Raw genomic sequence first — 12500 nt, 5'->3', positions numbered from 1 at the left:
CGCATTGCCCCGCTCCCCATTGGCCCACTTCTTTGACAGACACGCCGGCCAGCCAATAATCCCCTTTCCTCCCTCAGCGCCCTTTCCTCAAGGAGTCAAGCCAGGCCCGACCAAGTGGGCGGATCTTCTGGCGAACCAACCAATCCCCACCGCCCTCCTCCCCGCCCATTGGCCCACTCCTTTGACCGACAACCCAGGCAGCCAATCGCCGCCCTCCTTCCCTCAGCGCGCGTCCTTTCCTCACGGCGAACTAGCCGGAGCCAGAGTGGGCGGGGCGTCTCCCCTATACCCGCTCCCCATTGGCCCACTTCTTTGACGGACACCCCCTCCCTCCAATCCCCTCCCTCCTCACCTCAGGCCTGGCCGCCATGGAGCCCTCGCCTCGACCGGAGTGGCAGCGGGCCTTGCTGGCCAAGAAGCGGGCCAAGGCGGCCTCCCTCTCCGGCCTGCTGGAGCTCTACTCAGCCCGGCCGGGAGTCCGGATCCTCCGGGCCGAGCGCATCGTCATCGTCGAGACGCGTGACGTCACGGGCGACGTCACGACGGAGCGGGGCGACGCCGTCCTGAGGGCCGAGGAGGTGGTGGTCTTCGAACCCGAGCCGGGCCGCGTCCGCCGCCTGAGGAAGCAATACGAGAAGGTTCGAGGGGATGCGGGGAGGAGAGGGCGGAAGGAGGCGTCGGTTTCCCCACTGCGCATGCGCGGAGCCAGGAGGCGGGGCGCCCTCCGCGCCTCCAGCCAATGAAAGGGGGCGGAGGGAGCGTCGGGCGCCTCCCATTGGACAGCCAATCCGAGCCGCGCGGCCTACTGCCGCCCGTAGCGACGCCGGCCTGGGGTACGCCTCCCTCCCCTCCGACCAATAGAATTTCCCGCCCGCCGGCCAGCCCCCCTCCCATTGGAAGCCTGGCTGCTTGCCCAGCCAATCCGCGCCGCGACGCCCCTCGCACCGCTCGGCCAATAGCAAGGCGCGGGTTTTGCCCGGCTCCCTCTCATTGGCTTTCCCCCATCCGCGTCGTCGTGGCAACGCGCGTCCTCTCACGCGACCAATAGCAGCGCGCGGGATTTCCCGCCCGCCCTCCCATTGGACTCCGCGCTCCCGCCTCAGCCAATCAGCGCCGCGCTACGGAAGCCTCAAGCCAATTAAATGGGCGAAGGGCAAGGGGGGGGGGGAATGGCTTCGGTTGGCGCTGCGCAGGCGCGGAGGGCGAAGGGAAGCAGCGAGAGGCTTCGGAGGACGCTCTGCGCATGTCCGGAGGGCAGAGGCGGCCGCCGCGCAGGCGCAGTGCTTCCCTCCCGAGGCAGACGGATTCCGCAAGCGAGAACGGGCAAGGGGGAGCGTCGGGGCCGCTCCGCGCATGCGCGGAGGGGACGAGGGGTGCTTCTGAGGGCTATATGCGCATGCGCGAAGGGCGGGGAGTGTGTGCCACTGTGCATGCGCGAAGGGTGGGGAGTGTGAGCTGCTGCGCATGCGTGAAGGGCGGGGAGTGTTAGCGGATGCGCATGCGCGAAGGGCGGGGAGTGTGAGCCGCTGCGCATGCGCGAAGGGCGGGGAGTGTTAGCGGATGCGCATGCGCGAGGGGCGGGGAGTGTTAGCGGGTGCGCAATGGGGCGGGGAGTGTGAGCCGCTGCGCATGCGCGAAAGGGCGGGGAGTGTTAGCGGATGCGCATGCGCGAAGGGCGGGGAGTGTGAGAAACTGCGCATGCGCGAGGGGCGGGGAGTGTGAGTGAGGGGCGGGGAGTGTTAGCGGATGCGCATGCGCGAAGGGCGGGGAGTGTGAGCCGCTGCGCATGCGCGAAGGGCGGGGAGTGTGAGCCGCTGCGCATGTGCGAAGGGCGGGGAGTGTGTGCCACTGTGCATGCGCGAAGGGCGGGGAGTGTGAGCCGCTGCGCATGCACGAAAGGGCGGGGAGTGTGAGCCGCTGCGCATGCACGAAAGGGCGGGGAGTGTTAGCGGATGCGCAAAGGGGCGGGGAGAGTCAGCCGCTGCGCATGTGCGAAGGGCGGGGGTGTTAGCCGCTGCGCATGCACGAAAGGGCGGGGAGCGTTAGCGGGTGCGCATGCGCGAGGGGCGGGGAGTGTTAGCGGGTGCGCGATGGGGCGGGGAGTGTGAGCCGCTGCGCATGCGCGAAAGGGCGGGGAGTGTTAGCGGATGCGCATGCGCGAAGGGCGGGGAGTGTGAGAAACTGCGCATGCGCGAGGGGCGGGGAGTGTGAGTGAGGGGCGGGGAGTGTTAGCGGATGCGCATGCGCGAAGGGCGGGGAGTGTGAGCCGCTGCACATGCGTGAAGGGCGGGGAGTGTGAGCCGCTGCGCATGCGCGAAGGGCGGGGAGTGTGAGCCGCTGAGCATGTGCGAAGGGCGGGGAGTGTGAGCCGCTGCGCATGCGCGAAGGGCAGGGAGTGTGAGCCGCTGAGCATGCGCGAAGGGTGGGGAGTGTGAGCCACTGCGCATGCGCAAAGGGGCGGGGAGTGTTAGGCGCTGCACATGCGTGAAGGGCGGGGAGTGTGAGCCGCTGCGCATGCGCGAAGGGCGGGGAGTGTGAGCCGCTGCACATGCGTGAAGGGCGGGGAGTGTTAGCCGCTGCGCATGCGCGAAGGGCTGGGAGTGTTAGCGGATGCGCATGCGTGAGGGGCGGGGAGTGTGAGTGAGGGGCGGGGAGTGTGAGCATGCGCGAGGGGCGGGGAGTGTTAGCGGATGCGCATGCGCAAAGGGTGGGGAGTGTTAGCGGATGCGCATGCGTGAGGGGCAGGGAGTGTTAGCGGATGCGCATGCGCGAAGGGCGGGGAGTGTAAGCCGCTGTGCATGCGCGAGGGGCGGGGAGTGTGAGCCGCTGCACATGCGCGAAGGGCGGGGAGTGTGAGCCACTGTGCATGCGCGAAGGGCGGGGAGTGTGAGCCGCTGCGCATGCGCGAAGGGCGGGGAGTGTTAGCGGATGCGCGAAGGGGCGGGGAGTGTGAGCCGCTGCGCATGCGCGAAGGGCGGGGAGTGTGAGCCACTGTGCATGCGCAAAGGTTGGGGAGTGTGAGAAACTGCGCATGCGCAAAGGGCGGGGAGTGTGAGAAACTGCGCATGCGCAAAGGGCGGGGAGTGTGAGCCGCTGCGCATGGGCGATGGGCGGGGAGTGTGTGCCACTGCGCATGCGCGAGGGGCGGGGAGTGAGCCGCTGCGCATGCACGAAGAGGCGGGGAGTGTGAGCCGCTGCGCATGCGCGAAGGGCGGGGAGTGTGAGCCGCTGCGCATGCGCGAAGGGCGGGGAGTGTTAGCAGATGCGCGAAGGGCGGGGAGTGTTAGCGGATGCGCATGCACGAAGGGGCGGGGAGTGTGAGCCGCTGCGCATGCACGAAAGGGCAGGGAGTGTTAGCGGGTGCGCATGCGCGAAGGGCGGGGAGTGTGAGCCGCTGCACACGCACGAAGGGCACGGAGTGTGAGCCGCTGCGCATGCGCGAAGGGCGGGGAGTGTTAGCGGATGCGCGAAGGGCGGGGAGTGTGAGCCGCTGCGCATGCACGAAGGGCGGGGAGTGTGAGCCGCTGCGCATGCGCGAGGGGCGGGGAGTGTGAGCCAGTGCGCATGCGCAAAGGGGCGGGGAGTGTTAGGCGCTGCACATGCGTGAAGGGCGGGGAGTGTTAGCGGATGCGCATGCGCGAAGGGCGGGGAGTGTGTGCCACTGTGCATGCGCAAAGGTTGGGGAGTGTGAGCCGCTGCGCATGCACAAAGGGCGGGGAGTGTGAGCCGCTGCGCATGCGTGAAGGGCGGGGAGTGTGAGCCGCTGCGCATGCGCGAAGGGCGGGGAGTGTGAGCCGCTGAACATGCGCGAAGGGCGGGGAGTGTGAGCCGCTAAGCATGCGCGAAGGGCGGGGAGTGTGAGCCGCTGAACATGCGCGAGGGGCGGGGAGTGTTAGCGGATGCGCATGCGCAAGGGGCGGGGAGTGTTAGCTGAAGCGCATGCACGAAAGGGCGGGGAGTGTTAGCGGATGCGCATGCGCAAGGGGCGGGGAGTGTTAGCGGATGCGCGATGGGGCGGGGAGTGTGAGCCGCTGCGCATGCGCGAAGGGCGGGGAGTGTGATCCGCTGCGCATGCGCGAAGGGCAGGGAGTGTGAGCCGCTGAGCATGTGCAAGGGGCAGGGAGTGTGAGCCACTGCACATGTGTGAAGGGCGGGGAGCGTGAGCCACTGCGCATGCGCATGCGCGAAGGGCGGGGAGCGTGAGCCACTGCACATGCGCAAAGGACGGGGAGTGTGAGCCACTGCGCATGCACGAAGGGCGGGGAGTGTGAGCCGCTAAGCATGCGCGAAGAGGCGGGGAGTGTGAGCCACTGAACATGCGCGAGTGGCGGGGAGTGTGAGCCACTGCGCATGCGCGAAGGGGCGGGGAATGTGAGCAACTGCGCATGCGCGAAGAGGCGGGGAGTGTGAGCCAATGCACATGCGCGAAGGGCGGAGGGATGAGCTGCGGAGGGAAGAAGGGCGGAAGGAGTGGTCAGGGGCAGTGCGCATGTGCGAAGGGCAGAGGGAGGAGGTGCGCATGTGCGGAGGGGAAAGCGGTTCTGCATGTGGGAAGAAAGGGAAACGTCCGGGTGCCCACTGCGCATGTGCGAAGGGGAAAGGGGACTGTTTCCCCATTGCGCATGTGCGAAGGGCAGAGGGAGGAGGTGCGCATGTGCGGAGGGGAAAGCGGTTCTGCATGTGGGAAGAAAGGGAAACGTCCGGGTGCCCACTGCGCATGTGGGAAGAGGAAAGGGGAGTGTCTGTTTCCCCATTGCGCATGTGCGATAAGGCAGCGGGAGGAGGTGCGCATGTGCGGAGGGGCAAAGGGCGGGTTGAGTTTGCCACTGCGCATGTGCGGAGGAGCAAAGAGCGGAGGGAGGCTTTGGTATGCCCATTGCGCATGTGCGCAGGGCGGAGGGATGAGCTGCGGGGGGAAGAAGGGCGGAAGGAGGTTTCGGAGGGGCAGTGCGCATGTGCGGAGGGCAGAGGGAGGAGGGGTTTCCCAGTCAGAGGTTTCGTGTTTCCCACTGCGCATGTGCGAAGGGCAAAGGGGAGTGTCGGGTTGGCCACTGCGCATGTGCGAAGGGCAGAGGGGTCGAGGTGCACATGTGCGGAGAAGAGGGTCGAGGTGCGCATGTGCAAAGGGCAGAGGTTGAGTTTACCACTGCGCATGTGCGCAGGGCGGAGGGAGGAGCGGAAGAAGGGAAGAAGGGCGGAAGGAGGCGCCAGAGGGGGCAGTGCGCATGTGCGGGGGGAGAGGGACAAGGTGCGCATGGGCAAAGGGTTAAGGGGTGGGTTGAGTCTGCCAGTGCGCATGTGCGAAGGGCAGAAGGTCGAGGTGCACATGTGCGGAGAAGAGGGTCGAGGTGCGCTATGTGCAAAGGGCAGAGGTTGAGTTTCCCACTGCGCATGTGCGGAGGGAGGCGCTGTGCAGTGAAGAAGGGCGAAGGGGAGGGAGGGGTGGGCAGTGCGCATGTGTGAAGGGCAGAGGGACGAGGTGCACATGCGCGAAGGGCGGGGAGGGGTGGGCACTGCGCATGTGCGAAGGGTCTAAGGGCGGGTTGAGTTGGGCAGTGCGCGTGTTCGGAGGGAAGAAGGGTGGAAGGGGGCGTCGGGGGGCAGTGCGCATGTGCGGAGGGAGGTGCTGCGTGTGGAAGGAAGCGTCGGGTTGCCCACTGCGCATGTGCGAAGGCACAGGGACAAGCTGCTCATGTCCGAAGGGGAAAGAGGAGAGACAGGTTGGCCACTGCGCATATGCGCACGGCAAAGGGGTGGTTTCAGTTTACGACTGCGCAGGCGCAAGAGGCAGGGTTCCCCCCTGCGCATGCGCGAAGGGCAGCGGGACGGTTCAGGTTCCCCGCTGCGCATGTCCGAAGGGCGGAGGGATGGCCACTGCGCAGGCGCAAAATGCAGAGGGAGGGCAACCTGCGCATGCGCCAAGGGCAGGCAGCGGCTTCAGAGGATGAGCTGCGCATGTGCGAAGAGCAAAGGGGAGGGTGGGGTTGGCCACTGCGCATGCGCCAAGGGCAGAGGGACGGAGTGCGCATGCGCCAAGGGTGGGTTCAGTTGGCCACTGCGCATGCCCAAAGGGCAGAGGGGAGGGTTGGGCTTCCCGCCGCGCATGGGCGAAGGGAATGGGGCCGCTTCGGAAAAGTGCGCATGTCCGAAGGGGAAATGGGCTTGCTGCGCATGCGTCAAGGACAAGGGGTGGTTTCAGTTTGCCACTGCGCATGCGCGGAGGACAGAATGACGCTCTGCAAGACGAGCTGCGCATGGGCCAAGGGGAGGGTCGGTTGGCCCCCTGCGCATGTGCGAAGGGCAGAGGGAGGTGGAAGAGGAGGAGCTGCGCATGTCCAAAGGGGAAAGGGGAGTCGGGTTACCCACTGCGCATGCGCGAAGGGGAAAGGGGAGGGTCGCGTTGCCCCCTGCGCATGCGCGACGGGAAAGTTGGCAGCCGCTCATGCGCAGTGCTTCCCCGCAGAAACCAACGGATGCCTCAAGCCGCCAATCGAACGGGGAAGAGGAAGCGCCGGGCGGCGCCCCGCTCCGGAGAACTCTCTGCGCATGTCCGAAGGGCAAAGATGTCCGCTGCGCATGCGCGGATCGCCGCCACAGAACCCCATGGACGCCTCAAGCCGCCAATCGAACGGGGAAGAGGGCATGTGCACGGCGCCCACTTCGGAGTCCTCTCTGCGCATGTCCTCTCTGCGCATGCGCAAGGGCCGGCGCCTCAAGCCAGAACGGGGAAGCGCCGGGCGCCGCACTGCGCATGCGCGGCGGCCAGGACGACATGCGCATGTCCGAAGCGCGAAGGCTGGCGCCACTACGGATTCAAGAGGAGGGAGCGCCGGGCGCCGCACTGCGCATGCGCGACCCGCAAACAGGCGCGGAGTCTTCCGGCGGCGCGCGGCGCATGCGCAGCCCGTACATGGAGAAGATCGCTGCCAACACCTTTGTCGTGCGCCCGAGAGGGCGCCGTGCTATAGATCCCAGGGAGGGATTGGCGGAGGGAGGCGCATGGCCTGACGCTACGGTTCCCAAATTAAGAGCATGGCCGCCTGCGCCCGGCGCTACAGTTCCCAAGGAAAGCGCCTGGGCAGTGGCGCACCATGCTGCGCATCGCAAGGAAGGCGCCTGGTCCGATTCTACAGTTCCCAAGGAAAGCGCCTGGCCGCCGTCGCCCGACGCTACAGTTCCCAAGGCAAGCGCATGGCCGCCTTCGCCCGACGCTACTGTTCCCAAGGAAAGCGCCTGGGCAGTGGCGCACCATGCTGCGCATCGCAAGGAAGGCGCCTGGTCCGATCCTACAAGCGCCTGGCCGCCTTCGCCCGGCGCTACAGTTCCCAAGGGAAGCGCATGGGCCGCGCCGACTCGTCCTACAGTTCCCAAGGAATGCGCATGGACAGCTTCGCCCGACGCTACAGTTCCCAAGGCAAGCGCATGGCCGCCGTCGCCCGACGCTACAGTTCCCAAGGGAAGCGCCCGGCCGCATTCGCCTGACGCTACAGTTCCCAAGGAAGGCGCCTGGGCGGTGGCGCACCATACTGCGCATCGCAAGGAAGGCGCCTGGTCCGATTCTACAAGCGCATGGTTGCCTTCGCCCAACGCTACAGTTCCCAATGCAAGCGCATGGCCGCCGTCGCCCAACGCTACAGTTCCCAATGCAAGCGCATGGCCTCCTTCGCCCGACGCTACAGTTCCCAACGCAAGCGCATGGCCGCCGTCGCCCGACGCTACACTTCCCAACGCAAGCGCATGGCTGCCCGATTCTCCGCCTCCCACCCCATGCGCCCGGTCCGCTTCCGAGCGCCGCGCTACGACTCCCAAGATGGCGCCCACCCTCCCCGATCCCGTGCCGGGAGTCGCAGCGCCGCCGGGCGCCGGCCCGCACTACAACTCCCGCCACATCCCACACGGCGGCCATGCGCCGGAGCGGGTGCCGGTCACCCGGATCGACGGCGACGCTACGGTTCCCCTGGCGCCGCTGAGGGTGCTGAGCCCCCGGCTGGAGGGCTGCGACGTCGAAGACGCCGCCCTGGGTCCCGGGTTCGAGGCGCATGGGGAAGCGGCGTTGGCGGCGGCGCCCGGTGCGCAGGGAAACGTAGCGCGCTACCCGAGCGCCGAGGAGATTGAGGTGATTGGCGGCTACCTGGCGCTGGAGAGGTCCTGCATGCGGAAAGGCGGGGCCAGGCGGAGGAAGAAGGTAGGCGTGTGCGTGTACATGTATGTATGTATGTATGTGTGTGTGTGTGTATATATGTGTGTTTGTGTACATATGTGTGTGTACATGTATGTATGTATATATGTGTGTGTGAGTGTGTATATGTGCGTGTGAGAGTGTGTGTATATGTGTGTGTACATGTGTGTATATGTGTGTGTGTTTGTGCGTGTGCGTGTGTGTGTACATGTATGTATGTATGTATATGTGTGTGTGTTTGTGTGTATATATGTGTGTGTGTACATGTATGTATGTATATATGTGTGTGTTTGTGTACATATATGTGTGTGTACATGTATGTATGTATATATGTGTGTGTGCATATATGTGTGTGTGTGTACATGTATGTATGTATGTATATATGTGTGTTTGTGAGTGTGTATATGTGCGTGTGAGAGTGTGTGTGTATATGTGTGTACATGTGTGTATATGTGAGTGTGTGTGTGTGTATATATGTGTGTGTGTGTACATGTATGTATGTATGTATATATGTGTGTGTTTGTGTACATATATGTGTGTGTACATGTATGTATGTATATATGTGTGTGTGCATATATGTGTGTGTACATGTATGTATGTATGTATGTGTGTTTGTGAGTGTGTATATGTGCGTGTGAGAGTGTGTGTGTATATGTGTGTGTGTGTATATGTGTGTACAAGTGTGTATATGTGTGTGTTTGTGCGTGTGTGTGTGTGTGTGTATATATGTGTGTGTGTACATGTGTGTATATGTGTGTGTGTTTGTGCGTGTGTGTGTGTGTACATGTATGTATGTATATGTGTGTGTTTGTGTATATATGTGTGTGTGTGTGTGTGTACATGTATGTATGTATATATGTGTGTGTTTGTGTGCATATATGTGTGTGTACATGTATGTATGTATGTATGTATGTATATGTGTGTGTTTGTGTGCATATATGTGTGTGTACATGTATGTATGTATGTATGTATATATGTGTGTTTGTGAGTGTGTATATGTGCGTGTGAGAGTGTGTGTGTATATGTGTGTGTTTGTGTACATATATGTGTGTGTACATGTATGTATGTATATATGTGTGTGTGCATGTATGTGTGTGTACATGTATGTATGTATGTATGTATATATGTGTGTTTGTGAGTGTGTATATGTGCGTGTGAGTGTGTGTATATGTGTGTGTATATATGTGTGTACATGTGTGTATATGTGTGTGTGTGTGTTTGTGCGTGTATATGTGAGTGTGTGTGTGTATATATATATGTGTGTGTACATGTATGTATGTATATATGTGTGTGTGCATATACGTGTGTGTACATGTATGTATGTATGTATGTATGTATATATGTGTGTGTTTGTGAGTGTGTATATGTGTGTGTGTATATATGTGTGTACATGTGTGTATATATGTGTGTGTGTTTGTGCGTGTATATGTGAGTGTGTGTGTGTGTATGTATGTGTGTGAGAGAGTGTGTACATGTATATATGTATATATGTGTGTGTATGTGTGTGTGTGTGTATGTGTGTGTGAGAGTGTGTGTGTATATGTGGGTGTGTACATGTATGTATGTATATATGTGGATATGTGTGTGTTTGTGTGTGTATGTGTGTGTGTGTTTGTGAGTGTGTGTGTGTGTGTGTATATATGTGTGTGTGTGTTTGTGTGTGTACATGTATGTATATGTGTGTGTGAGAGTGTGTGTATATATGTGTGTGAGTGTGTGTATGTGTGTGTACATGTATGTGTGTGTACATGTATGTATATATGTGCGTGTGTTTGTGAGTGTGTGTATGTGTGTGTGTGTGCGTGTATATATGTGTGTTTGTGGGTATATGTGTCTATATATATGTGTGTGTATGTGTGTGTGTACATGTATGTGTGTGTACATGTATGTATATATGTGCGTGTGTTTGTGAGTGTGTGTGTGTATATATGTGTGTTTGTGGGTATATGTGTCTATATATATGTGTGTGTATGTGTGTGTACATGTATGTGTGTGTACATGTATGTATATATGTGCGTGTGTTTGTGAGTGTGTGTGTGTGTGTGGGTATATGTGTGTTTGTGGGTATATTTATGTGTGTGTGTGTATCTCGTGTGCCTATATGTGTGTATATACATGTGTGTGCGCCTCTCTGCGTGTCCATTGCGTGTCCAAGCATGTGCCCCGCCTTCCCCTCCAGCTCAAGATCTCCTTTGACGACCTCCACACCATGTTTGAATACCCTTCCGAAAGCTCCCTAGAAGGGCAGGAAGTGGAGGAGGAGGAAGAGGAAGCGGAGGAAGAGGAAGAGGAAGAGGAAGAAGAGTACGCCTCCGAGGTGGACCAGGCCCCGCCCCTTCCTGCCGCCAAGAGGAAGGAGGGGAGGAGCGGCCCAGGCAAGGCCCATCACTTCCTGCTTTGTTCTCGACTTCCTCTTCCTGTCTTCCTCCTTCTTTTTCCTCTTCCTTTTCTTCTTCCTCTTTTCTTCCTCCTCTTCTTCTCTTCTTCTTCCTCTTCTTCTTCCTCCTCTTCCTCTCCTTCCTTTTGTTTTTCTTCTTCCTCTTCTTCCTCCTCTTCCTCTTCTCTTCTTCCTCTTCTTCTTCCTCTTTTCTTCTTCTTCCTCTCCTCTTCTTTCTCTTCTTCCTCTTCCTCCTCTTCTTCCTTTTCTTTTTCTTCTTCCTCTTCTTCCTCTTCCTCTTCTTCCTCTTTTCTTCTTCTTCCTCTTCTTCTTCCTCTTCCTCCTCTTCTTCCTTTGGTTTTTCTCCTTCCTCTTCCTCCTCTTCTTCTTCCTCTTCTTCCTTTTCTTTTTCTTCTTCCTCTTCTTCCTCTTCCTCTTCTTCCTCTTTTCTTCTTCTTCCTCTTCTTCTTCCTCTTCCTCCTCTTCTTCCTTTGGTTTTTCTCCTTCCTCTTCCTCCTCTTCTTCTTTCTCTTCCTCCTCTTCTTCTTCCTCTTCATCGTCTTCTTCCTCTTCTCTTCTTCTTTCTCTTCTTCCTCTTCCTTCTCTCCTTCCTTTTCTTCTTCCTCTACCTCTTGTTCTTCCTCTTCTTCCTTTTGTCCTCTTCTTCCTTCTTCTTCTTCCTTCTCTTCCTCCTCTTCTTCCTCTTCTTCTTTCTCTTCTTCCTCTTCTTCTTCCTCTTCCTCCTCTTCTTCTTCCTCTTTCTCTTCTTCTACCTCTTGTTCTTCTTTTCTTCTTCTTCCTCTTGTTCTTCTTCTATTAATTAATAGGAATTCCTATTAATTCCTATTAATTCTATACTTATTCCTCCTATTAATTCTATATTAATTCCTATTAATTCTATATTAATTCCCATGAATTCTATACCTATTCCTCCTATTAATTCTCTATTAATTCTTATTAATTCCCTATTAATTCTCTATTAATTCCTATGAATTCTATATTAATTCCTATTAATTCCTATTAATTCTATATTAATTCCTATTAATTCTATATTAATTCCTATTAATTCCTATTAATTCTATACCTATTCCTCCTATTAATTCTCTATTAATTCCTATTAATTCTCTATTAATTCCTATTAATTCTCTATTAATTCTCTATTAATTCTCTATTAATTCCAATTAATTCTATATTAATTCCTATTAATTCCTATTAATTCTATACCTATTCCTCCTATTAATTCTATATTAATTCCTATTAATTCTATATCAATTCCTATGAATTCCATATTAATTCCTATTAATTCCTATTAATTCTATATTAATTCCTATGAATTCCATACCTATTTCTCCTATTAATTCCATATTAATTCCTATTAATTCTATATTAATTCCTATTAATCCTATATTAATTCCTATTAATTCCTATTAATTCTATATTAATTCCTATGAATTCCATACCTATTCCTCCTATTAATTCCATATTAATTCCTATTAATTCTATATTAATTCCTATTAATCCTATATTAATTCCTATGAATTCCATATTAATTCTATATTAATTCCTATGAATTCCATACCTATTCTTCCTATGAATTCCATATGAATTCCTATGAATTCTATATTAATTCTATTAATTCTATATTAATTCCTATTAATTCTATACCTATTACTCCTCTTAATTCTATATTTATTCCTATTAATTCCCATGAATTCTATACCTATTCCTCCTATTAATTCTCTATTAATTCCTATTAATTCTATATTAATTCCTATGAATTCCATACCTATTTCTCCTATTAATTCCATATTAATTCCTATTAATTCTATATTAATTCCTATTAATCCTATATTAATTCCTATGAATTCCATATTAATTCCTATGAATTCTATATTAATTCCTATGAATTCCATACCTATTTCTCCTATTAATTCCATATTAATT

The 12500-nt window shown here is 56.3% G+C and overlaps 2 protein-coding genes across 3 annotated transcripts in view; one reads left to right on the top strand and one right to left on the bottom strand.

Annotated features, from left to right (window-relative positions):
* LOC114589827 (NADPH-dependent diflavin oxidoreductase 1) overlaps nucleotides 1-711 on the bottom strand; it is a 45963-nt gene extending 45252 nt beyond the window's left edge. The window contains exon 1 of one of the 2 annotated variants that reach the window (XM_077922836.1): nucleotides 353-711. In XM_077922836.1, the coding sequence (XP_077778962.1) occupies nucleotides 353-370 (18 nt within the window). In that variant the 5' untranslated portion in view covers nucleotides 371-711. The remainder of the gene's footprint in view (nucleotides 1-352) is intronic. The other variant, XM_077922834.1, reaches the window with a different exon arrangement.
* A 6003-nt stretch (nucleotides 712-6714) lies between these two features.
* LOC114590418 (uncharacterized) overlaps nucleotides 6715-12500 on the top strand; it is a 7629-nt gene continuing 1843 nt past the window's right edge. The window contains exons 1-2 of the mRNA XM_077922833.1: nucleotides 6715-8185; nucleotides 10359-10554. Coding sequence (XP_077778959.1) covers nucleotides 6752-8185; nucleotides 10359-10554 — 1630 coding nt within the window. The 5' untranslated portion in view covers nucleotides 6715-6751. The remainder of the gene's footprint in view (nucleotides 8186-10358; nucleotides 10555-12500) is intronic.

The sequence above is a fragment of the Podarcis muralis genome, chromosome W (genome assembly GCF_964188315.1).
Source record: "Podarcis muralis chromosome W, rPodMur119.hap1.1, whole genome shotgun sequence".
In the NCBI taxonomy this organism is placed as follows: Eukaryota; Metazoa; Chordata; class Lepidosauria; order Squamata; family Lacertidae; genus Podarcis; species Podarcis muralis.
Note: the sequence above shows the minus strand (reverse complement) of the source record. Positions and strands in the feature narration are given on the sequence as shown.